Consider the following 25,234-nt stretch of genomic DNA (forward strand, 5'->3'; position numbering starts at 1 on the left):
CTCTGTCACCAGGATGGAGTGCAGTGGCATGATCTCAGCTCACTGCAACCTCCGCCTCCAAGGGTTCAAGTGATTCTCCTGCCTCAGCCTCCCGAGAGTAGCTGGGACTACAGGCGCACGCCACCACACCCAGCTAATTTTTGTATTTTTAGTAGAGACGGGGTTTCACCATGTTGGCCAGGATGGTCTCCATCTCTTGACTTTGTGATCCGACTGCCTCGGCCTCCCAAAGTGCTGGGATTACAGGCATGAGCCACCGCGTCCAGCCCAAACCTCAGTTTTTCTCTGCAACGTGGGACTAACAAACCCTCCCCCGCTAGGAGTGTTTTAAAGCCATGATGGTACAAAGGGATAATGGCCCAAACACAGGACTTGGTAAGGTACACAGTAGTCTCTCCATGAATGACAACTATTATTAGGTGATTGTGGACTGAAGTGGGCTCTTCTTGGAAACCACAGAAGTCAACAGGTAAAAGGAGGAAAACAACACTCACAATAGCTTGGTTGAACTTGGACTCAATCTCCCCAAGCAGCCAGTCGAAGGCCTCCCCACTGAGCCGAAACTCCTCCGCCATGCGGCGGGAACACAACGTGGACCGCAGGTGGATGTTGAAGAGCAGCGTGGCATTTTCCTGGGCCTGCCGACTTAGTGGGTCATCCCCATTCACAATCACCAGCTTCTTGCTCAATTCCTTGACTCCTGGGGACCAATTAGAGGTGAGGAGATCATCAGACCAGGGCCCAGCAGTCTCCTATCCCCCAGCCTGGCTGGGAGACCCCTAAGCAGGTACTCACCCTCCACCACTTTGATGGGGTGCAGATCGGAGGGAAGGCGTGGGTTGATGTGGAAGATTTTCTGAGCGTTCCAGATCATCCGCAGCAGGTTACAGGGGAGGACAACCTGAGGGAGGAGGATATGGAGGGAGGGTTGTGTCTGGGGACAGTCATCCAGGGAGGCACATCTCTAGTGTTAGCACTTCCCAGCCACACACACCTTGCTGTCTCCAGTTGGGAAGATGACCCTGAGCACCTCCCGATCCTCCCGCATCCGCTCAAATTCCCGCTCCAACTCGTTCTGTATGTGTGCGTTGCTCAGCACGTCCTTCACCAGGTCCTCCTGCAGAGTGCGCCGCAGGGCCCTCTCATTGGTATAATCAAAGCGGAACCTGGAAGTGCAAGGGGTAGCCAGTGGGCAGGTAGGCTCTGGGACCTTGGTCCCCACAAAATGCGCTCTAAGGTTCCCAAACGTGCACAGCCGACCAGGTACAGTGGTTTGGAGGCAAGAATCTTGGACAGAGAAAAATTCAGGCCCAAGGACTGCCAGTGGGACCTAAGTACAGGCCCACCCCTCTGCATCTGCTTTATAATATCGGCAGGGACAAAATGGGGACTGATCTTAAATCCACCTCCATCCACCTCCTCCCCCGTGTCACAAAGCTGTTTCAGATAGGTGGGAAAAGGACGTTGAAAGGTAAGCTCTAGTGCAAGACACATACCAGGCTATCTCTCTGGAATAGGTATAGGAATCCTACTACTCAGGCCCTGAGCCCCAGGGGCGGGAACCACCCGCCTGCCCGCCTCCTCACTTCTTCTCAAAAGCCTTGTTGGAAGGTTTCAGCGTAGCCAGGTTCTGGAACTCAACGCTCTCGCCTGCCAGGCCGTCTTCGCCGTAGCGCAGCTGCACCACCTGGTTGATGGAGTTCCTCACAGTCGCGTCGTACTTCACCATCACTGACTCCATGGACTTGATCAGTCGCCGCTGGATGTATCCTGGAGGGAGGTAATCAGTTGTAGGACCCAAGGCAAAAAGGGGATGACAAAGCCCAAAGACCCAGGCTGGGGCCATAACCTACCTGACTCTCAAAAGAGTCAGCTAGTATTCCCTTTGTCTAGGGCCTTTGAATGAAAACTCAGTGTCTACCACTAGATGGACAAAAAGCCCAGCAGGCACCACCCCAATGGGACAGGCCAGTAGAGCCCTGGAAAGCTCTATCCCTGCACTGCGGAATGCTGCACAGCAATCCAAACAAGGGTGTTTGCCTACTCTTGAGTCTCTATTCTTTCCACAAGGGCCAGAATTATACCCTGGGAATAGGAGACTGAGCATTTCCACTCCCCACCTGTCAGGGGTTTCTCAGCCTGCAGCAGTCCCTGGTAACAGCCCAAGGAAGACCCCCAAGGAAAGCCTCACCAGTCTCAGCAGTCTTGACAGCCGTGTCAATGAGCCCCTCACGACCCCCCATGGCGTGGAAAAAGAACTCGGTGGGGGTGAGGCCGGCTAGGTAGGAGTTCTCCACAAAGCCACGGCTCTCGGGCCCATAGTCATCCTTGATGAAGTGAGGCAGAGTCCGGTGCTTGAAGCCAAATGGAATCCGTTTGCCCTCCACGTTCTGCTGCCCGACGACAGCAATGACCTGGGAAACAGAAAGGTGGGGTGTACTGAATTCCCTCTGCCTTAAGAATAACAGTTCCCAAGATTTCTTCCCAACTCCCGTGATCCTCCTGACCCTAATACATACAAACACCTTCCTTCCTCCTCCCAAACTTCAGTGTGGCCCCATATGTGGAAAGACAAGGCTCCTCACCTGGGAGATGTTAATCTTGGAACCTTTAGCTCCAGACACGACCATAGACTTGAAGTTGTTGTATTCAGACAGGGATTTCTGAGCAGAGGAGCCAGTCTTGTCTCGGGCATCATTAAGAATGCGGTTCACCTGATTCTCAAAGGTCTGCCGCAGAGTGTTCCCTGGGGTGGGCTCCAGCTCGTTGTTGTGTGCCTTCTCGATGACCTGGAGGCAGAGCTCTTGGTGAGACATCAATCCCTACTCCCCGCCCCTTCCCTCTAACTTTACACTCCCTTTGCTCTTGATGATGCTAACTTCAAAGTCCCTGGAAACCCCTTATTCCATCTCTGGTGGCCTTCCCTCTCACCTCTATTACATCCTGCTTGGCCTTCTTAATAGTGTTCTGAATGTCCTGGTAAGTCTTAGAATCAGCAATGGAGTCCCCAATGCCAATGGTATGACCTAGAGACAGGGAAAGGCATCAGCAAACCCCTTTGGACCTCTAAGAAACATGGAATGGAATTATAGCCAACAGTAGAAGCAGGGGGCACCAAATCCAAGGAGGAAAGAAAGGGATGGAAGGACAGTAAGAAGTTAGAGAATTCACAGAAAGGTCCTGGTACCACGCCTCCATGCTCACCCTCGATGAGGAGCCAGTTGTTAATGACGGTCTGAATGTTGGAGTAGAAGAGGCGAGTGATGTCATGGCCCATCTCTAGGTAGGATATGTGGACCAGGGAACCAGCTGACGTGCCCAGAGACTTCTTACACAGGATGCCCATGATCAGCTCCCCGTTCTCCACCACCACCTAAGGACAAAGCACCCACTCAGGTCCCCCGCTCTGGTGCTGGCTCCTATGTCCAGATTCTGTCCTCACATAACCACAAGCCAGGCCCTACCTTAGTGTCCCCAGGAGAGATGTGCTTGTAAGGGCCACTGTCTTCATCATCGGGGTGGGTGCTGTGGGTACGGATACAATTGATGTGACCAGGTATGATGAGGGAGAAGATCTGCTTGCCTGTCCACAGGGGCCGGGGCTTCAGGATGGCCGGCTGTGGCACCTTCCCGTCCCACGTTGACAGGAACATCAGGAGGTTCATCACTTCACCCTGTGAGACAAAGAGTAACGCAGACAGGAAGTCAGACTGCAGGCCCCACATCTCAGGGATGAGAGAGAAATGCTGGGGAGGTTTCCCTGCCCAAGGGAGAAAGCCAGATTTTGGAGGCAAAGATGACAGGAGAAGTTTTTTCCAAACTTTTATTTTTTTTTGAGACAGGGTCTTGCGCTGTTACCCAGGCTGGAGGGCAATGGTGCGATCAGGGCTCACTGCAACCTCCGCCTCCTGGGGTCACGCAATTCTCCTGCCACAGCCTCTCGAGTAGCTGGGGTTACAGGCACCTGCCACCACGTCTGGCTAATTTTTGTATTGTTGGTAGAGATGGGGTTTCTCCATGTTGGTCAGGGCTGTCTCCAACCTCTGGCCTCAAATGATGTGCCTGCCTTGGCCTCCCAAAGTGCTAGAATTACAAGTGTGAGTCACTATGCCCAGTCGCAAAAACTTTTAGTTAAAAATTCATTGTAATAGTGAAATTTTTGTTTTTGTTCTTTAATAAGCATAAATTTATTTTAATAATTAGAAAATAAGTGAAGGTTAAAATACAAAAATAAAATTTTAACAAGGTCCTACTTATTTTTCTGTTTACCTTTCCTTTACAGACAATACCAGGTATTACATGAAATTTTAAGGAATTAGCCGGGCGCAGTGGCTCACGCCCGTAATCCCAGCACTTTGGGAGGCCGAGGCAGGCAGATCACGAGGTCAGGAGATTGAGACCATCCTGGCTAACACGGTGAAACACCGTCTCCACTAAAAAATACAGAAAATTAGCCGGGCGTGGTGGCAAGCACCTGTAGTCCCAGCTACTCAGGAGGCTGAGGCAGGAGAATGGCAGGAACCCAGGAGATGGAGCCTGCAGTGAGCTGAGAACGCACCACTGCACTCCAGCCTGGGCAACAGAGCAAGACTGTCTCAAAAAAAAAAAAAAAGAAAAAAAAGAAAAAAATTTTAAGGAATTAAATGGGGAATTAATGCCTTACACCTTTCTGGCCTCTGAGTTTTCCTAACCCCCTTTTTGTTCGCCCACCAGAAAAGGCAATCTCACAGACCACTGCTGGGTAAGTCAGGAAAAAACACACAGCTCTTCCTCCCAGCCTCCACCTTGCATCCAGGAGCCCCACCGCCCACGTGAGCCAGGTTTCCATTTGGACACACACCCGCTCCAGGAAGACGTCTCTCTTGGTGAATTTGCGCACTGCTGTGAGTGTGTCCTGCACGATACCCATGACAGGCCGGTTGCTCTGGGGGGTGACAATCATGCGAGGAACCATGGCCAGCTCCTGGATCTCTGCCCGCGTCTCCAGAGACTGCGGCAGGTGCAAGTTCATCTCATCCCCATCAAAGTCTGCATTGTATGGAGTTGTCACACTACAGTGAAAGAGAAAAGTCAGGGTTGGGAAGATGTCTGCAGCAAAACCTCGAGGAGCCACCCGGCCTGGCACCCGCCACTGGCCTCCCCCCAGTTCCAACCTGCTTCCCTCAGCCAGGGACTGACCTCAGATTCAAGCGAAAGGTAGACCAGGGGAGGATGCGGACCCGATGCCCCATCATGGACATTTTGTGCAGAGTTGGCTGCCGGTTGAAGATAACAATGTCCCCATCACACATGTGCCGTTCCACCTAGGGAGGTGAGGTAAGGAAAAGGTCTCAGTGAAGGAGGTATCTATGAATGAAAGGACAATGGACCTAAAATCCTTTGCAGGTCGGGCGCGGTGGCTCACGCCTATAATCCAAGCACTCTGGGAAGCTGAGGCGGGCACGTCACTTGTTTGAGACCAGCCTGGTCAACACGGTGAAACCCCGTCTCCACTAAAAATACAAAAATTAGCTGGGCGTGGTGGCGCGTGCCTGTAATCCCAGTTACTCGGGAGGCTGGGGCAGGAGAATCGCTTGAGCCTGGGAGGTGGAGGTTGCAGTGAGCCAAGATCATAGCACTGCACTCTGCACTCCAACCTGGGTGATAGAGCACTACTGTCTTCTTCTTAAATAAATCAAGTCCTTTGCAAACTGAGAGATGATACCACGGTGCTAATTCACTTGAAACACTTAATAACACTCCTCTGGACAAGGCCCTGGGCCACACACCAGGTTATCAGGGATGAATGATACACAGCATCCATCAATCTCAAGGAACTCAGTCGGGGAAAAAAAAGAGACATTTCGAACATAAAGCCTTCTGCACTGCTGCTCCACAGATCCCTCTTCCTTGCCATGTGCATGCTGCCCCTGGGTTTATGCCACCCCCACCCTGAATGCCAGAGGCCAGCAGCTCCCTGTACACCTAGGCAGCAGTAGCCTTTAACAAGACAGTCAAGTCTGGATCCCAATGAACAAGACAGACTCAGATGGCCTATCCCAGCCTGCCCCATTTCAGAAAGCTTTCTGTTCAGGTGGCTGAGAGAGGCCCTGGCCTGCTACGTGCCTTATAGCCGGTCTGCAGGTGAAGGTCACTGGGCTTGGGGTGGAAACGCAAGTCAATGCGATCGCCATTGTCTCGGATGATGTACTTGGCCCCTGGGTACTGGCTGTTCCCTCTGCGCACTAGTTCTTGAAGTCTAGGAAAGAAAGAGGTGCAATGAACTCAATGCTTCCTAAAAAGCCCCTGCAGCCACCCTCACCCCAGAGCCCTGAGTGGAAGTTAAACTTCAGAACTTCAACTCCTCCTCGCTCCAAACCCACACCCGAAGTAGGATGAGCAGACTCTCGAAGCCTTGCCACTGAGGCCATGTCTTCCCTAGCCATTCTGGGAAGGGCTTTCCAACGGAGACACACCTGTCAATGTTGAAAGGGGTGACAATCTCCGCAAAGGTCATATTGGCGGCAATGGAGCGGGGCACGCCGACCTGGTCAATGGAGAGGTTGGGGTCGGGGGTGATGACAGTGCGGGCCGAGAAGTCCACTCGTTTGCCCATCAGGTTCCCTCGCACCCGGCCTTCCTTGCCCTTCAACCGCTGTTTCAAGGACTTGAGGGGACGCCCAGACTTCTGCATGGCCTGTGAGGAAAAAACACAGGGTGGGGGCAATCCAGAAAGTCAGCACTGGGCCCTCTTCCAGAGCTCTGAGGCCTCATGCTACCCCCACCCTGGCTCCAATCCACAGAGGGGTGGGGAGCATGCTGACTCACACGGGGCAAGCCAGGCAGCTCATTGTCCACCATGGTGGCCACATGGAACTGGAGGAGCTTCACATCCTCTGCGATGACATGGGCCGCTGCGCCGTTCTGCTCATTGCGCCGCAGCTGATTGTTGATCTTCACAATGTCAGCCAGTTTGTGAGTCAGGTCATCCTGAGGCAGGAAGTCAGAATCATCATGGTCCAGCCACCACTGCCAGCGCTTGGCAGGCACGTGCCAGGCACACAGCACAGCTCTCATCTTCACACGCCCCAGAGGCAGGACTGCCCACTATCATTTATAGACTCAGAAACACCTTTGTGGCCTTTAACCACGTGAAGGGACTCATTAAAGGCCATACAGCTAGTAAGTGGCAGGGGATTTTCAAACCCAGGTCCATCCATCTATCCCCCAGGCACACCCCAGCCTCACCTACAGCGCTTCCTCCCTTTAGACACCTCACCCTCCAGCTAACAGGCAGAGCCCTGGAGCCACTGACCTGGTTACGAGCAGAGCCCTGCATCACAACAGCAGGCCGCACGGAGAGTGGGGGCACAGGCAGCACTGTGACAATCATCCACTCTGGTCGTGCATAGCGGGGCTCCATGCCCAGCACAAAACACTCCTCATCTGAGATGCGTTTGAAGATCTCATGCACTCGCTCTGGACTCAGCAGGATCTTCTTCTCCTGAGAGTCCTCATTAACATGCTTCCATTCCGCATACAGCTCTAGGCCAGAACGCCGGATCCTGGGCTGGTACCGCCCACAGCCACCATGGCCCTTCCAAGGAAAGACAGGGACCATCAGAGTCCAGAGCTTGGGTCATTTCCCTCCACACCAGGCCAATCCCTCCTGTTCCGCCGCATCCTTCCCTTCCAGTTTCCTCCCTCCAGGCCTCTGACCCCTCCTTCCCAAAAGTCTCTGCCAGTCCCAGTCACCTTTTCTTTGGTCAGATCCTCGTCACCCTCAGGTTGTTCCACACCAAACTTGTTATCCATCTCCTCCCCACCCTCGCAGATGTTTTTGCCCTTGCAAAGGTCGTAGACATGTGTGAGCCGCTTCTTGGGCTGTCCCTTGGACTTAGACAGGATGTCCTTGATCTTTGGGTTGTTCTGGGGACAGGGCAGAGCAGGGTCAGTTGAAGCTGTCCCCCTACCAAGCACCCCCCCCACCCAGATCAGAGCCTGTTCCCCACTCACAGAGTCCACAAGCAGTTTGGAGCAGAAGAAGCAGACACAGCGCAAAACCTTCATTGTCTTCACCAGGAAGCCCACGTGAAACACAGGCTTGGCCAGTTCAATGTGGCCAAAGTGGCCAGGACACTCTGTCATGTTTCCTGTGGGACATACACCCAGTGCTTTCCTCCCAGCTCCCACTCATCTCAGAGGCCTCCAGGTGTTGACTCTAGTTTTCTTTGAGGACCCAACCCACCTCCCTCTGGGATCCCACCCAGTCCCCAGCACTGACCTGCGCATGTCTGGCAGCGGCCAGTCCGCTCAATCACCCCCTGCCTCGGGTCCATCAGCCCCCCAAGCTTGGGGCGGCCTCCCTCAGTCGTCTCTGGGTATTTGATGCCACCCTCCGTCACAGACATTCGCTTCTGCAAACAAAGAAAGGCCAACAACTGAAGAGCGTTCCTAGTTTCTAGCCTTTGTGGCTGGGGAGCTCTGGACTAAGGTCTGGGAAAACCCTGAACTACTTACAGAAGAACTAAGTTCAGCCTGGAGTGAGGGGAATGGGGGATTAGTGTGTATACACTTCTGAAAAGGCCAAAGTTGAATATTCCAAGTCAGAGGCTTATTCCAGTCACTGAGGCAGGAAAAGCACTCACACTGGATAATGGTCGACCCAAGGTTCCATACAAATCACCTGCCACTAGGACATGAACCCCAGACTTCAATCTGGGTTGAATTCTAGGTCTCTGACATTCACAGGATTTAGCCACAAAAAGAAATAAAAGTTGTTTCAGGAAAAACAAAAAAACAAAAAAACAAAACAATGCTTTATTTGTTCCTCCCAAGCAGAAATCAAGCTCATGAATCTGAGATCCTGGCAGGAGCCTCTCTGTACCTGTATCCTGGCCATGACAGCCCAGGTGTTCTGCACCAACACATGCCCCACCAACTCAAGCCCCTGGTAAGAAATGAGGCACTCAGAGATGCAGTCCTGTCTCTTTACCCTCATCTTCGTCATGCCCTCCTTCTCAAGGCCTGACCTGCTTGAACCTTTTCGTGTCCAGATGGAGATTTTATTTCTTGTTTTGTTTTGTTTTGAGATGGAGTCTCGCTCTGTCGCCAGGCTGGAGTGCAGTGGCTCAATCTCTGCTCACTGCAACCTCCGACTCCGGGGTTCAAGCAACTCTCCTGCCTCAGCCTCCCAAGTAGCTGGGACTACAGGTGAGCGCCACCACATCCAGCCAATTTTTGTATTTTTAGCAGAGATAGGGTTTCACCAGGTTGGCCAGGATGGTCTCTTGACTTTGTGATCCGCCTGCTTCCACCTCCCAAAGTGCTAGGATTACAGGTGTGAGCCACCATGCCTGGCCGGAGATTTTATTAAAAGACTGGAGAAACATGTGCTAGGAAGACAGGTTGGTGGAAATGATTTGAAGCAAAAGTGAATAGCTGGAATCCCAAGAAAGGTAGAGCCAGGACTTGATGGGGACATTTCAGTAGAGGAAACAGAAGAACTCAGAAGCAGATACGCTGCGTGTGGCAGCTCACACCCACAATCCCAGCCCTCTGGGAGGCTGAGACGGGCGGATCATCTGAGGTCAGGAGTTCAAGACCAGCCTGGCCAACATGGTGAAACCCCATCTCTACTAAAAATACAAAAAAATTAGCCGGGCGTGGTGGTGGGCACCTGTAATCCCAGCTACTCAGGAGGCTGAGGCAGGAGAATCGCTTGAACCTGGGAGGCGGAGGTTACAGTGAGCCGAGATCATGCCACTGCACTCCAGCCTGGGTGACAGAGCAAAACTCTGTCTCAAACAAACAAACAAAAAAAGGTGTAATGCTATCGCACACTTACACTTAGTAAACTACAGCATAGTATAAACATAACTTATATGCACAGGGCAACCAAAAAACTTCATGTGATTTGCTTCATTGCGGTGGGCTGGAACCAAACTCACAGTATCTCCAACGTATGCTTGGATACTCATTCTCAACTCTCTAACTCCAGCCAGGCCTCACTTTTCTTCTGGACTTTGGGTTCACATATTTAACTACCTACTGAACTCCCTGCAAACATTCCACCAAAAAATCAAATTAAACATGTCTAAAAGCAAACTCCCTTTTCCACAAAAGCCTCTCTTTTAGTCTCCACCCCAGATTCAGAAACCTATGCTTACTTTTCCTTACCTTCAAGCATAAAACAGTTCAAAGAACATGGACTTAGCTCTCAGGGACCCTTGATTTGGAATTCTGACTCTACTACTTATTAACTATGTAACCATTAAGGACTTAATTAGCTAGCTTAAGTCCAGGATGTAATTGGTGCTTTTTGAATGGACATTATTATTATTATTCAATCATTCACCAGGTACTGGTCACTTTTACCTCCTTTATTTATTTATTTTTTTGAGAAGTCTCGCTCTGTCACCCAGGCTGGAGTACAGTGGCGGGATCTTAGCTGGGATTACACACATATGCCACCATGCCTGGCCTCCTAAGTGTTTCTTGAATCTTGCCTCTCTTCTCCATCCCCACCACCACTGCCCTAGTTCAGGCCCTTCCTTTGTAGTCTACAACAGAGCGTTCGTATAGGTCACCAGCCTCTCTCTCTCCAGTCCTTCTACACGACAACTGGGGTGCTCATTCTAAAATGAAAATGTGTGCCAAAAATAAATAAAATAAAAATAAATAATAAAATAAAATAAAAATGTAATCATGCATACCCTTTTGTCCTCAGACTGACATCCAAACTCAGCAGGACAGCTTACCAAAGGATTTTATGATGTTCTCAACCTTCATTTCCCTGGTGCCCCACACCTTCCTGTTCACTCCTCAGTACCAATCCCTTGGAGTTCCCTATCACCCAGCACAACCCGTGCTGCACTCCTCTGGGTTTTTTTTTTTTTTTTTTGACAGAGTCTCGCTCTGTCGCCCAGGCTAGAGAGCAGTAGTGCGATCTCGGCTCACTGCAAGCTCCGCCTCCTGGGTTCACGCCATTCTCCTGCCTCAGCCTCCTAAGTAACTGGGACTACAGGTGCCCGCCACCATGCCCAGCTAATTTTTTGTATTTTTTAGTAGAGACAGGGTTTCACCGTGTTAGCCAGGATGGTCTTGATCTCCTGACCTCATGATCCGCCCGCCTCGGCCTCCCAAAGTGCTGGGATTACAGGTGTGAGCCACCACACCTGGCCTCCTCTGGGGTTTTCATATGCTAGCGCCTCTGCTTGGAATGCTTTTCCCACTGCAAAACTCCTATTTCAAGACTTGGCTCAGGCACAGCTTCCTCCAGGAAGCCTTTTCACAGCCTCCCCAAAATAGACAGGCACCCCTCCTCTGTGCTTCCACAGCCCCTCTGTCACTGCACATACAACAATGCAATAAAATGACCTATAGGTGTCTGTCTTTCCTATAACTATAAGCACCTCTCCGGCAGGCAGAATCCCTCAACCATCCTGAATCCCATGTGCCTGCCTGAAACGTGGCAGGCTCCTGATAAATGTCTGTTAAATTGACCTGCTGCTTACGACTCTCCACTGCAGGGAGGTACCCTCAAAAAACCTGGAAAAAGAGAGGTTACCTTCTGACAGTCAAACCAGTAATCCCCTCATAATAGATCTGATTGGCCACTGCTGGGTAGAAACCAAAATGCTCTACAGATGCAAAGCTGAAGTAGTTCTGAACACCTCTCAGCCTCAGACAGGTTCAAAACTCTCATCAACATGACCTGACGAAATCTCAGGGAGACAGTCCTCAAGTATGACTACATTTATGACTACATTTGCAAAGCTGGAACCTCATCAGCTGCTTTGTGTCTGGTGAGAAACATGAAGCAGATTGCTCACCTTGAATGAGAGACCAAAAGAAAAAAAAAAAAAAAGCAGTACAAATCTGGCCTCCAGAACAGACACTGCAGAGGGGCCTAGGAGAGATCCCGTTCAACATTTTCAACCTCTGTCTGCTCAAAGTCTAGGCCGACCAAGCCAACCACCCTTCTAATAACTAATTCTGCTTCCAGGCTTTCTGAGACTGGGTCAGAGGGTGACAGCAGACATGCATATCCTGGTTAATGAGAAGAGCTATCCTTCTACCACCAAGTTCATGAACTCTCATTTATTTATTTATTTATTCATTTATTTATTTATTTTTGAGAGAGGGTCTTGCTCTGTCACCCCGGCTGGAGTGCAGTGGCGCAATCTTGGCTCATTGAAACTTCTGACTCTCAGGTTAAGTGATTCTTGTGCCTCAGCCTCCCAAGTAGCTGGGATTACAGGTGCCCACCACCACGCCTGGCTAATTTTTGTATTTTTAGTAGAGATAGGGTTTCACCATGTTGGCCAGGATAGTCTCAAACTCCTGGCCTCAAGCGATCCACACACCTTAGCCTCCCAAAGTGCTGGGATTACAGGTGTGAGCCACTGCACCTAGTCTCAAACTGTCATTTTAAATTATATATTTATATAATTTAAATTATATTTTAAATTATAACTGCTTTAGCCCCAAACCCTTCGGCCAACACTGGTTCTCACTGCCTACAGGATAAAGGTTAAACACTTGAGGGGGTGGCCAGTCAGGCTGGGTTCTCTTTGGGTTCTGTCCCTGAGGTCACAGAACAAAAGGGCTGTCATTGAATCTCAGTAAATACTCATTCTCTTTCCTCTGCCTTTAGCAAAACTAACAAGGTCCTTATTATAACTTGGCTTCAAGTCTCTTTTACAGCTTTACTTGGTACCACATTCTCCTACCCACCTCCCACATTTATGTTCTAAATACAATAGATTTCTCAAAATTCTTTTTGCTTCACATGCCCCCTTGGGAGTAAACTTCCATTTATTCTTTAAGACCCAGTTCAGAGGTCACCTCCTTATGAGTCTTCTCTAATTCTTCCTAGCCTTATGCACACCCCAGCAAGGTTCTCAGCCCAATTTTAATTACTTGGTGACACATCTGTCTCTCCCATTGGACTGTAATCCTTGAGGGCAAGGGTCATGTTTTCTTTTCATATCCTCAGCACCTAGCACAGTAACCAACATACGGTGAGGGCTCAGCAACTATTTGCTGCATACATAGGAAATCCCTCACAAGAAATAATTTGAACACAGGGATCATCTTCTGACTCATCAATGTAGCCCACACTCTACCTAAAAGAATACATTACTGGCCAGGCGCAGTGGCTCAAGCCTATAATCCCAGCACTGTGGGAGGCCAACGCAGGCAGATCACCGGAGGTCAGGAGTTTGAGACCAGCCTGGCCAACATGGTAAAACCCTGTCTCTAATAAAAATACAAAAATCAGGCCGGGTCCAGTGGCTCACGCCTGTAATCCCAGCACTTTGGGAGGCCAAGGCAGGCGGATCACGAGGTCAGGAGTTCAAGACCAGTCTGGACAACACGGTAAAATTCCGTTTCTACTAAAAATACAAAAAAAAAAAAAAAATTAGCTGGGTGTAGTGGCACACTCCGGTAGTCCCTGCTACTCGGGAGGCTGAGGCAGAAGAATCGTTTGAGTCTGAGAGACAGAGGTTGCAGTGTGCAGAGACGGTGCCACTGTACTCCAGCCTGGGCAACAGAGCTATACTCCATATCAAAAAAAAAAAAAAAAAAAAGGAAAAAGAATACTGCTTTAAATCCTTATTTAAATAAGTCAGGACATAAATAAGTTATGCATTCCATGGTAGACAGCTGTTTTTATTTATTTTATTTATTTATTTTTTTGAGATGGAGTCTGGCTCTGTCACCCAGGCTGGAGTGCAGTGATGCGATCTTGGCTCACTGCAAGCTCCGCCTCCTGGGTTCACGACTTTCTCCTGCATCAGCCTCCTGAGTAGCTGGGGCTACAGGCACTCGCCACAGCACCTGGCTAATTTTTTGTATTTTTAGTAGAGCCGGGGTTTCACCGTATTAGCCAGAATGGTCTCTATCTCCTGACCTTGTGATCCGCCCGCCTCAGCCTCCCAAAGTGCTGGGATTACAGGCGTGAGTCACCACGCCTGGCCAGAGAGTTGTTTTTAATAAATAGGGGTCAACTACTGCGAATGAAATCCAGCACCATCTTTTCCCAAAATTTTGTGCACATGCTGTACAAAGCTCTAGTACCTCCTTGCAACCTTACCCTCACCTAGCAACATCTAAATCCATCTTCTAATAGCAAGGACAACAGCTCTATCTCAAAGCCAATTCAAAGAGCCCTCTGTACCTCCACATACTCTGACCCCCAAGACTTCTGTAAAACATTTTAGCCTAAAATACCACCTATTTCACAACAGGAGGCCCCTCACTCACCCTCACCCATCCTTCTACCCAAAACTGAACCATCTGTTGGTCCCTCAAAATACAGACATCATATGAACCACAGACATACAGAGCACTACCAAAGCCCAACAATCCTACACCCCAGAAATGACTCTGGTAGACCTTTGTCAACAGTGTCTCATACTTTTGTTATTATTCAATCTCGGGTCAGTACAACCTCTGCCTACCAGGTTTAAGTGGTTCATATGCTTCAGCCTCCCAAGTAGCTGGGATTACAGGTGCCCGCCACTACACCCAGCGAATTTTTGTTATTTTTAGTAGAGATGGGGTTTCACTATGCTGGACAGGATGGTCTTGAACTCCTGACCCTCAGGGATCTGCCCACCTTGGCCTCCCGAAGATTACAGGTGTGAGCCACTGTGCTCAGTTCATTTGTTATTATTATTTTTTAATTGAGATAGGGTCTTGCTCTGTTGTCCAGGCTGGTCTTGAACTCCAGGCCTCAAGTGATCCTCCTGCCTCAGGCTCCCAAAGTGCTAGGATTATAGGCATGAGTCACAGCACCCATTTTTTTTCCATGCTTTAAAAAAAATGTAAATATGTTCCCATTTTAACATAAGGCCTTGACTCTGCACACTCTTGAGTAACTTTTTCATTTATCCACAGATTCCCTAACATTATCAGCCCACAGTGCCCTTCCATTTCAGTAACTCTCACAGCACTCACTAGGTCAAACGAGAGCCACGGCCGAGCGCGCTGGCTCACACCTGTAATCCCAGCACTTTGGGAGGCCAAGGTGGGCAGATCACTTGAGGTCAGAAGTTTGAGACTGGTCTGGTCAATGTGGCGAAATCCTATCTCTACCAAAAATACAAAAATTGCCGGGTGTGGTGGCGAGTGCCTGTGATCCCAGCTGCTTGAGAGGCTGAGGCAGGAGAATAGCTTGAACCCAGGAGGCAGACGTTATAGTGAGCTGAGATCTCACCTCTGCACTCCAGCCTAGGCAACAGAGAAAGACTCCGTCTCAAAGAAAAGACAGTGACTTATTAAGCACCTAGGCGCAAACAACTTAAGCATTTATGTCCTAGAAACTTAATTAGCCACAAAAAATTAGCCAGGCGTGGTGACAGGCGCCTGTAGTCCCAACTACTCAGGAGGCTGAAGCAGGAGAATGGCATGAAACCAGGAGGCGGAGCTTGCAGTGAGCCGAGATCACGCCACTGCACTCCAGCCTGGGCGACAGAGCCAGACTCCATCTCAAAAACAAACAAACAAACAAACAAACAAAAAAAGAAACAACTAGCCATTTGAAAAAATACACATAAGTTGAAAATACTATTTTAATATATTAAAACAAAATAACATTCTTCTTTCTTTCCCAAATAACCATCTCACTCACTTATGGCGACCGTTAGGCAGTGCACCTCTCAAACCTTGGAAATCAGACTAAACAGCACCACCTTTATTTCTTCTACAAACTGATTTTTGCCTGTACTTAGCAACTGCTAAAAACCCAGCTTCACAAAAATATGACATCATAGAAACGGATTTGGCACCATCTAATGTTGAAATGGAACTATCAGGAGCTAGGAGTTTCAGGGTATCTGACAAATGTACCTGTGCTTCTCTTGGAAACTTAAAATACCTCACTGTACCCACTGTGAATGTGTGCCACAGTGTCTCAGGGCAACAGCACCGTGTGGGACCCTATTGGGAAGTTCTTCTCTTACATAGTAAAAATACACCCTAAGTTATTCACCAAGATTCCTATTAGTAAATACTGATTTATAATTGTCACTTTCAAACAATGTTGCAATAAAAGTCCTTCTACATTATCTATGCATATTTGTCCCATTATTTCATTCACTTGTTTATTCAACTCATTTTTATTACATGTCTATCATGTGCCAGGCACTACTTGAGATACTGAGGGAACATGAATAACGCAGACAAGGTCCCTCATGAAATCCATTCTCTAGCAAGGAAGCAAAAGACAGAAAAACTAATCCTTTCTGGAGTGACAGGCTGTGAAAGAAAATATAGCAGAGAATGATCAGAGAAAGCAAGGGCAGGGCAGGGGATGCTATTTAAACAGAGTGGTCAGGGAAGCGCTCCTAAAGATATGACATCAGCCAGGCGCAGTGGCTCATGCTTGGAATCCCAGCACTTTGGGAGGCCAAGCAAGGGGATCGCTTGAGCCCAGTTCACCAGCCTGGTTAACACAGTGAGAACCCATCTCTACAACAAATTTAAAAATTAGACAGGCATGGGGGTACAAGCCTATAGTCCCAGCTACTGAGATGGGGCTTGGGGGTCTGAGGTGGGAGCATCTTTTTTTTTTTTTGAGACCAAGTCTCACTCTGTCGCCCAGGCTGGAGTGCAATGGCACGGCCTCGGCTCACTGCAACCTCCACCTCTCAGGTTAAAGCGATTCTCCTGCCTCAGCCTCCTGAGTAGCTGGGATTACAGGGGTGTGCCAACACACCCAGCTAATTTTTGTATTTTTAGTAAAGACAGAGTTTCACTATTTTGGCCAGGCTGGTCTCAAACTCCTGACCTCGTGATCTGCCCACCTCGGCCTCCCAAAGTGCTGGGATCACAGACGTGAGCCACTGTACCTGGCCTGGAAGCATCTATTGAGCCCAAGAGGCTGCAGTGAGCTGTGATCGAGCCACTGCACTGCAGCCTGGGGGACAGAGGGAGACCCTGTGTCAAAAAAAAAAAAAAAAAAAATTCAATTTCAACAGAGAACAGCTATAAAGGAACAGGTATGCAGAGAAGCGGTCTGAGCAACGTTGTTCCAAGCAGGAGGAATAGTGAATAATAAAGTCCTTGAGGTGGGAATAAGTTTGCAGTGTTAGAGGAGCAAGCAGTCAGCATGGTTCAAGAAAAGCAAAGAAGAGACTAGTAATGAGATGGAGAGGCAAGCAGGAGCCAAATAAAACAGCACTTTATAGGTCAGAATAAGGAGTCCTGAAACCTCTGGAGAGGATTCCATGCAGGGAAGGGAAGGGATGAAGAGCTCTCTCTAGCCTGCTCTAGCTGTTGTTGGAAACTGTAGGAAGACCAACTAGGGCTACTATAGCACTCCACAGGAAAGATGACAGTAAGGTGGAATATGGTGGGACACGGTGGTGGTGATGGTCATAAATGGCTGGATTCCAGGCATATTTTCAAAAGTAGAACTGACACTCTGGCAGATGGACTAAGTGGAGATTGCGAGAAAGAGAATCAAAGATGGCTTTTAGGTTTTTGGCCTGAGCAAATGGATGGAGAAACATTTACTAAACCATGCAAAACTGGGAAAGGGAGAATTAAGCTTTTTTAACCTAAGGATGAATTTTTGTAAGTGGTAATGCTTGATCAAATGATTCACATATTAAAAGTTGATAAAATTGTCAGACCAGAGGCCAGGCATGGCAGCTCATGCCTGTAATACCAGCACTTTGGGAGGCCAAAGTGGACGGGTCCCCTTTGAACTCCTGAGGTCAGGAGTTCAAGACCAGACTGGGTAACATGATTTCCCACTCCGGAGTTACCGATGTTAAAGGCAATCAGACGAATCCTAGGGAGTCTTTACAAGTTTGGTTAAGAAGCCAAACCCCAGATAGCTACTAAATACAAAAATACTAAATACAAAATACAAAATACTAAATACAAAATACAAAAATACAAAATAAAAAAATAGACAGACGTTGTGGCACACACCTGTAATCCCAGCTAATCGGGAGGCTGAGGCAGGAGGCTCTCTTGAACCCGGGAGGTGGAGGTTGCAGTGAGCCAAGATTGTGCCACTGCACTCCAGCCTGGGTGACAAGAGTGAGATTCCGTCTCAAAAAAAAAAACAAAAAAACAAAAAAAAACTGTCAGACCATCCTCCAAAAAGGTTTTACCAATCTATCTTTCTACCAAAAATGTATAAGCATGTCTATTTCCCAATATTTTTGCAGCAGGGAAAAAAAGTTGGATAAGAGAAATAATTTTATTTTAATCTGGATCTTTTTAATTAGAAAGCCAACTCTTTGCTAGCCATTTGCACTACTTCTGTGAACTGCCTATTCATCTCCTTTACCCATTTTTCTAGTAGATAGGTACTTTCTTTACTGATTTGTAAGTGTTCCTTGTACATCGATAAATTTAACCTTGTCTGCATAATTGCAAGTATTGTTTCCTGATCTGTTTTTCAGCTTTGCCACAGTGCCTCTGTAAACAGAAGTGGCTCTTATTTTTACGTAGTGAAATCTGCCTTGGTCTTCCTTATACATAACGTTTAGCTCATTTTAGGCATTCCATAAAACTTACCTATAATTAACTACTATTAAGGACTTCTGTCTCTGGTATGAGCCCTGCAAAAGCCTTCTATTTTTTTCTAGTATTTTATGGGTTTTTTTAGATTTAAGTCTTAACTTCATCTGGAACTGATTCTGTGGTATGGTGTGAGGTCAGGACGTTCTGACTCCTCACATAGCTGAATTTTCTTCCAGCAAAATGGTCTCTATCCACAAACAGCCACTTAACTCCATTCTTTCCAGCCAGTGGGCTCCCTCTACTTAGCTCCACAAGGGAAGAAGTCCAAGTCACCAATAGCTCTCCCCTAGGACTGCCCTCCTCTCTCTGGTCTCTCCTCCTCCCGCATCAGTTCTTCATAGAGCAACTACAGCAGTAATTTTTCCAATGCGAGTTTGCTGTCACTCTCCTGTTTATAACTGTCCAATGACTACCTACTGAAAATAGAATTAAGTCCTAACTCCTTAACATAACATACAATATCCCATGCTTCTCCAGCCAATTTCTGTAACACTCTTCTTGTCTCATCCACTAAACCTCAGCCACACCGGCCGCCTTTCACCCTCTAGGACAAGCTCAAGTTCATTTCTCCCTCAGGCCCTTTGCACTTGCTATTTCCTCTGCCGGAAAAGTTCTCGCCATAGAAACTACGGCTTCCATGACTGGCTGCCTCTCATCATTCGGGTAAAGTCTTCTCAGACAGGCCTTCTCAGACCCTAACACCATCCCATCTAAAGTAGCCCCACCTCGGCTGGGCGCGGGGGCTCACGCCTGTAATCCCAGCACTTTGAAAGGCCGAGGTGGGTGGTTCACCTGAAGTCAGGAGTTCAGCCACTGCACTCCGGCCTGGGAAACAAGAGCGAAACTCCGTTTCAAAAAGACAAAAAACCAAAAACCAAAAAAAAAAGGGGGGGGGGGATCACCTGAGGGCAGGCGTTCGAGACCAGCCTGGCCAACATGGCGAAATCCCTCCTCTACTAAAAATACAACAATTAACGGGGCATGGTGGCGCATGCCTGTAATCCCAGCTAGTCAGGAGGCTGAGGCAGGAGAACCGCTTGAACCCGGGAGGCGGAGGTTGCAGTGAGCCGAGATCCTGCCATTGCACTCCAGCCTGGGCGACAGAGCAAGACCCAGTCTCAAAAAAATAAAATAAGATAAAAACAAAAAAAATAAAGTAGCCCCAGCTCAGAGACTCTCCGTGGCATTACCCCGTTTCACTCTACTCGAGACAATTGCCATTAACTGAATTATCTTGTTCATTTATTGTATTCGTGTTTACCGCCTGCCCTTTCCCACAGACAGTGCTCTTTAAGGTCCTGGTCTGTCGTGTTCACCTCTGTAACCCCAGAGTCTCTTCTGTCTACAATACAGCAGGCACTCAATTAATATTTGTATTACAGAAGAGGAGGAAGCTACCTGGGGTTTGGCTTCTTAACCAAACTTGTAAACACTCCCTAGGATTCGTCTGATCGCCTTTAACGTCGGTAACTCTGGAGTGGGAAATCAGTCACCCTTCTCTCTCTCCTTCTTACCCTCCGGCCAGCCCCCTGTCTCGGACAAAGCGCTAAGTTTGCTCAATTCTTTGCAAAATACAACTCTGGGAGGCCCGAGACTGGCGCCTGCACAGCCTTGGCAGCTGCTGAGCCATGCTCCTGGCCCGTCACCCATAGGCAGCGAGAAAGCGCCAAGTTTCCGCAGCCCCCGTCCGGCCCCGCCCGCCAGGGAAGGAGGGAGGAAGGGGAGGGCAGAGCCTCTTACCAGTTCATCCGGACTCAAGACTCCGAACTGGACTCTCTTGATGGTGCGCAGCGGGCATGCGCTGTCCCCCGAAGGGGGGCCACCCCCGTGCATGGCGGAGGCAGGCGCGCTGCGCAGGCGCAAACCTCACTACAAAAAGCCTGCGCCGCCTCCGCCTAGGTGCTCAGACCTCGTCAGGGCGGCCACCGGGAAGGACCTCCCCGAGTTGGGAGGAAAAAGCCGGAGGAGGGGAAGGTGGGGGAGGGAAGGAGGCGGGGAAATAAGGAGCGAAAGGAGCCCTTCTTTCCCTTACCGGAAATTGTTCAGCTCCCAAAAAGGAAAAAAAAAGAAGGGGAAAAGGAAAAGGTTTTTGGGGGAGGAAGAAGAAAAAGGGTAACGAATAAATAAGTAACCGGGCTCCTGAACGGCAGAGGTTACGGCAGTTTGTCTCTCCCCCTTCCGGGAGCCGCCTTCTTCTCCAACCGTCCCGGCCGCGCTCTCGGCGCTTCTGAGCAGCGAACTCGCCGAACGACGCCTCTTATAGATTCGCCCTCGCGTCCCCGCCCCTTCCTTTCCCGCCCTCCCTTGCGCTACGGGGCCGCCTGCGCAGGCCCGCACGGGGTGCGAGCCAGAGTCGTAGGTCCTCCCCCCGCTCGCTGATTGGGCGACATTTTGAAGTGACTGGGAGAGAGGAATTTTTTTCTTTAATCCCACCGCCTCTCCTCGCTGCTCCCTTCTGCACTGAGATTTAAGGTTTGAAGACTCGAGGGTAAAATTGGGCCGCTTTCATTCTAGTTTGGACAACGGTTTCATCTTCAGCAAAAGCCTCTCATTCGTAGCACCCCCCCAGCTGGAAAATGGTCTGCTCTGCGAATCGGTAATGGAGGCGGGGTGGGGCGGGTCCTCCCGAGTGGGCTCCCGGGGGAGGGCGGTTGCTCATGAATATGCAGTTCTCTTGCTGAATATGCATGAACAAGCCAAGATGGCGGGACCAGTGGCTTGTCCGGAAGTAGCCGATGTTGGTCAAACGGCCCCCAGAGACGAGTGGGCATCTCCTGGCCTCTAGTGCCGCGCCGTACCGAGCCATGGTCCTAGATCCATGGCCTGAGCCGCTCGAAGAGACTTCAGCTCGGAGGCCTGCTCTGGAAGGAGCCTGGCCACTGTCCGGGAGAGATCACGGGACCGTGACAATCCGAGAAAAGCAGATTAGCCATGGGGCGGGCCACGAAAGTCCTGAGGGATTTGGGGTCAAGGCATCTGAACATTAGGAAATCCTTCACACTGTAGAATATTTCAGGAATAAAATGGAGGGCGGGGATCCCAAGGGATTCTCCAATGAGAACGGTCGTAGGACTTCCACTCTCCCTCCAAAGCAGAGACGACACCACTGCACAGCCACATTCAGAGTAATCCTTGTTTGATGTCAATGTCACGTCACCACCCCAAGGGGGGGGCACAAGCACGAGAAAAGGAAACCTTCGCCGTGAGGGGAGGGGTGGGGAGGCACGCTCCCCTCCCCCAGCGCAGCTGCTGGCTGTGTCTTTGCCGGAACACTCCAGCCCCAATGCTCTTCTCTTTGCTGCTGAGTGAAGTCCTCCCCGTGGCCCACGGCCTGCCTGCCGTGGATCTGCTCCTCAGACTTTACCCCTTAGTTATGCCCTGATTCCCAGGACCCAGCCTGGACTCCACATCCCTTGGTCCCAGGCTGGCTCCAGGTCTTCCAGGTAGTCACTCTCCACCAAGTCCCCAAGTCACCCTTGACTCTGAGAGGTACCCTCTCCCACACCAGTTCTTTTCCAGTCACTTGTCCTCCCATGTTCGTCTTCAGTCTTTGCCTCTATTTACCCCTGCCCCTCCCAACCCCCGGGCTCCCAAGTTCTATCTCACTCCTCCACCTTCCCTTCCCTCTCACAGCTGAGGTTCCGGGCTGTGATGATGGCAATGCTGCCCAGCACAACCCCTGCCCCCATGATGTCAGAAGGTGCCACAGTCTCATAGAGCATATAATACTGCAGTATAAGGGCCACCACCACCTCAGAATGCAGGACAGCGCACACCAGGGCAGGGTGGGCCTTGGTGACCGCATAGCTCACACATGTGAAGGAGACCAAGGCGAGGATCCCCACTGCCCCCACACAACTCCAGCTCAGAAGGTCACTGGGCAGCACGGGGGTCTGCAGCACGAAGAGGCCTGGCACAGAGCCCAGCAGCCCCACCAAGCCAAATAGGAAGGCCACTGTTGGGAGGCAGGAGGGAAAGTGCAGAGAACGATAGACCAGAAGCCCCAGGGACAGCGTCAGGCCTCCCAGGAAAGCCAGCACATAACCCAGGGCGGTGTAGAGACCCGTGGTCCCCTCCTGCAGTGTCCCTAGTCCAGGTCCCACAATGATGATTAGTCCTAGGATGCTGCCCAACAGTCCACACCAGTCGTAGCCACTGAGACCCTGGCTCTCAAGGCAGAGGGCGAGGAGGGCGGAGCAGACGGTGGAAGAACCTTTGCGAACAGTGGCAGCGTTGCCAGCGGGCACCACCTGAACCGCACTGTAGGCACATCCAATGCTGAGGACGTTGAGCAGGGCATGGAGGCAGGCCCGGCCTCGGATGTCAGGAGGTCCCAGAAGTGGGTCGCCACGCAGTTTAAGTAGCAGGGCAATAGGGAGGTGAAAGAGACACCGACAGACGAGCAGCTCCAGCGAGGGCAGGTTGGAAGCCTGGTAAGCCATACGAGAAAGGGGGCCCACGAAGCCAGCAGGCAGGCCCCCACCCAACAGGGCCACCAGCAGACCCTTGGTGGCATCAGAGGGCTGGCAGCGCTGGTGCGAGGGGAGGCTGGGTGGAGTGGAGGGCGGCGATGGCTGCGTGAAGTCGGGCAGGTTGAAGTAGGGGTGACTGCCAGCCTGTTAGGGAGAAAGGAGCTCAGGGTAGACAGTAGCCACAGCCCGGGTGACCTGGGGCAGGGCAGATGCGAGGATGGGGGCTGGGAGGAAATCTTGGGAGCTAGAAAGGACCTAAGAGATGAGTGAGATGGTATAATGTAGGTCTGCAGCAGGAAGCAAGGAGTGAGCAGTCCTGGAGTATCATTTCCTAGGTAAGTTGTTCCTGGGAGGAGAAAAAGGAACCAGGATGCCCTCTTGGATTGAGGAAGGGGAGGAAGCCTCAGATGCTATGCATCTGTGTGATGCCACAAGTTCCAGAGACACCTGGGTACACCATTATGAATTCTATTTGTGGGTATCTCTGAGACAGCTAAGTTTTAGGAAAGGAGGGGAAATGGAGCAACCAGGAGCTATAGGGAGGGAGTATTGGGCCCCTGGCCCCCACACTCACCATCTTTCCTTGGACTTTCTCCTCTCTCCTCCTGGCTCAGGGAGCCTGGGCCCCTCAGAGCTCCAGCCATTGTGACCTGGTTGGAGTGGGGGTGGGGTTCTTCCCTGGAACCCTCCTGAGGTGGTAGTGCGCCTATTTTCCCACTGAGTCTAACTCTGCTTCTTTTCTTTCTTTTTTTGTTTGAAATGAAGTTTCCACTCTTGTTGTCCAGGCTGGAGTGCAATGGTGTGATCTCATCTCACTGCAACCTCCACCTCTCAGATTCAAGCGATTCTCCTGCCTCAGCCTCCCAAGTAGCTGGGATTACAAGCGCCCGCCACCACAGCTGGCTAATTTTTCTTTTTTTTTTTTTTTTTTTGAGATGGAGTTTCGCTCTTGTTGCCCAGGCTGGGGTGCAGTGGTGCGATCTCGGCTCACTGCAACCTCCGCCTCCCAGGTTCAAGCAATTCTACCTCATCCTCCTAAGTAGCTGGGATTACAGGCATGCACCACCACACCCAGCTAATTTTTTATTTTTAGTAGAGACGGTGTTTCTCCATGTTGGCCAGGCTGGTCTTGAACTCCTGACCTCAGGTGATCCGCCCACCTCGGCCTCCCAAAGTGCTGGGATTACAGGCCTGAGCCACTGCACCCGGCTAATTATATTTTTTGTTGTTTGTTTTTTTTTGGTAGAGATGGGGTTTCACCATGTTGGTCAAGCTGTTCAGGAACTCCTGACGTCAAGTGATCCACCCCACCTCAGCCTCCTGAAGTGATGGGATTACAGGCATGACCCACCCTGCCCAGCCCAGGCTGGAGTGCAGTGGCACCATCTAGCCATCTCGGCTCACTGCAAGCTCCGCCTCCCGGGTTCACGCCATTCTCCTGCCTCAGCCTCCCAAGTAGCTGGGATTACAGGCGCCCGCCACCACACCCGGCTAATTTTTTTGTATTTTTAGTAGAGACGGGTTTCACCGTGTTAGCCAGGATGGTCTCGATTTCCTGACCTCATGATCCGTCCGCCTCAGCCTCCCAAAGTGCTGGGATTACAGGCGTGAGCCACCACGCCCGGCCTCAGAGAGGTTTTAAGGCAAGGAGCTCTGAAGCCTGGCTCCTCTATCTCCTTAGTTTTTAATTTTCCAGCACCAGGGAGGAGTTCTTGGGATTGTCCCTGTGGAGTTTCAGGAATGTGTTTTTTTCTGTGTGTGCTTCCACCTGGTGTTTTGTTGATGCTGTCCCCAGAGGCCGACAACAAGGCTTCTGCATTTATGTTCAAGGATACAGATGTGGATCTATCTGCTGGTGGGGACAAAGTACCCAGCCAGCTTCGTGTGTTCATTTGCGCTGGTGGGCGTTAATGTGTGCCCCGTGTGCATGGCCAGGGCCTTCCTTTTCCGCGGCCTGCTGAGCGTTCTTGCGCATTCCTGGAGAGGGTGTGTGTGTGTGTGTCCAGGGCTGGCCCTCTTTGAGTGTGCTGACCCTGAGTCTGTGGGTCCCACTGGGCCTGATTATGAGTCTGCCATGTCATGTCTGCACCCTGAGAGCCTGTGTGTTAAATGCTTTCAGGCAGTGTGCACCGCTGAGTGAAGGGCGTGCAGGGAGAAGGGCGGAGGGAGCCCTTTCCCTGGGGGTCGGTGGTCTTGCGCCCCTGCCGGGGTGCTGCAATCCGGCCCGCGCCCGG

The 25,234-nt window shown here is 50.4% G+C and overlaps 3 protein-coding genes across 3 annotated transcripts in view; 1 reads left to right on the forward strand and 2 right to left on the reverse strand.

Annotated features, from left to right (window-relative positions):
- The window catches only part of POLR2A (polymerase (RNA) II (DNA directed) polypeptide A, 220kDa), a 39,688-nt gene extending 18,930 nt beyond the window's left edge, over nucleotides 1–20,758 (reverse strand). Inside the window, exons 1-19 of the mRNA XM_011994736.1 lie at nucleotides 20,269–20,758; nucleotides 8,264–8,396; nucleotides 7,996–8,132; nucleotides 7,735–7,908; nucleotides 7,295–7,576; nucleotides 6,808–6,969; nucleotides 6,456–6,676; nucleotides 6,106–6,238; nucleotides 5,179–5,303; nucleotides 4,841–5,051; nucleotides 3,465–3,674; nucleotides 3,205–3,373; nucleotides 2,932–3,026; nucleotides 2,586–2,789; nucleotides 2,192–2,414; nucleotides 1,587–1,770; nucleotides 995–1,166; nucleotides 796–901; nucleotides 408–700 (exon numbers count right to left, since the gene is read on the reverse strand). Of these exons, the coding sequence (XP_011850126.1) occupies nucleotides 408–700; nucleotides 796–901; nucleotides 995–1,166; nucleotides 1,587–1,770; nucleotides 2,192–2,414; nucleotides 2,586–2,789; nucleotides 2,932–3,026; nucleotides 3,205–3,373; nucleotides 3,465–3,674; nucleotides 4,841–5,051; nucleotides 5,179–5,303; nucleotides 6,106–6,238; nucleotides 6,456–6,676; nucleotides 6,808–6,969; nucleotides 7,295–7,576; nucleotides 7,735–7,908; nucleotides 7,996–8,132; nucleotides 8,264–8,396; nucleotides 20,269–20,361 (3,327 nt within the window). The 5' untranslated portion in view covers nucleotides 20,362–20,758. The remainder of the gene's footprint in view (nucleotides 1–407; nucleotides 701–795; nucleotides 902–994; nucleotides 1,167–1,586; nucleotides 1,771–2,191; nucleotides 2,415–2,585; nucleotides 2,790–2,931; nucleotides 3,027–3,204; nucleotides 3,374–3,464; nucleotides 3,675–4,840; nucleotides 5,052–5,178; nucleotides 5,304–6,105; nucleotides 6,239–6,455; nucleotides 6,677–6,807; nucleotides 6,970–7,294; nucleotides 7,577–7,734; nucleotides 7,909–7,995; nucleotides 8,133–8,263; nucleotides 8,397–20,268) is intronic.
- Nucleotides 20,759–20,865: 107 nt separating this feature from the next.
- Nucleotides 20,866–25,234, forward strand: part of ZBTB4 (zinc finger and BTB domain containing 4) — a 29,397-nt gene continuing 25,028 nt past the window's right edge. Inside the window, exon 1 of the mRNA XM_011994580.1 lies at nucleotides 20,866–21,124. The gene's annotated coding sequence lies outside the window, so the exon portion shown is untranslated. The remainder of the gene's footprint in view (nucleotides 21,125–25,234) is intronic.
- SLC35G6 (solute carrier family 35, member G6) lies at nucleotides 22,068–23,756 on the reverse strand. The gene is made up of 2 exons (XM_011994581.1): nucleotides 23,575–23,756; nucleotides 22,068–23,144 (listed from the first exon to the last, which is right to left on the reverse strand). The coding sequence occupies exons 1-2, from the start codon at nucleotides 23,575–23,577 to the stop codon at nucleotides 22,131–22,133; spliced, it is 1,017 nt and encodes a 338-aa protein (XP_011849971.1). The 5' UTR covers nucleotides 23,578–23,756; the 3' UTR covers nucleotides 22,068–22,130.

This window comes from Mandrillus leucophaeus, unplaced genomic scaffold (assembly GCF_000951045.1).
Source record: "Mandrillus leucophaeus isolate KB7577 unplaced genomic scaffold, Mleu.le_1.0 Scaffold46, whole genome shotgun sequence".
NCBI lineage: Eukaryota > Metazoa > Chordata > Mammalia > Primates > Cercopithecidae > Mandrillus > Mandrillus leucophaeus.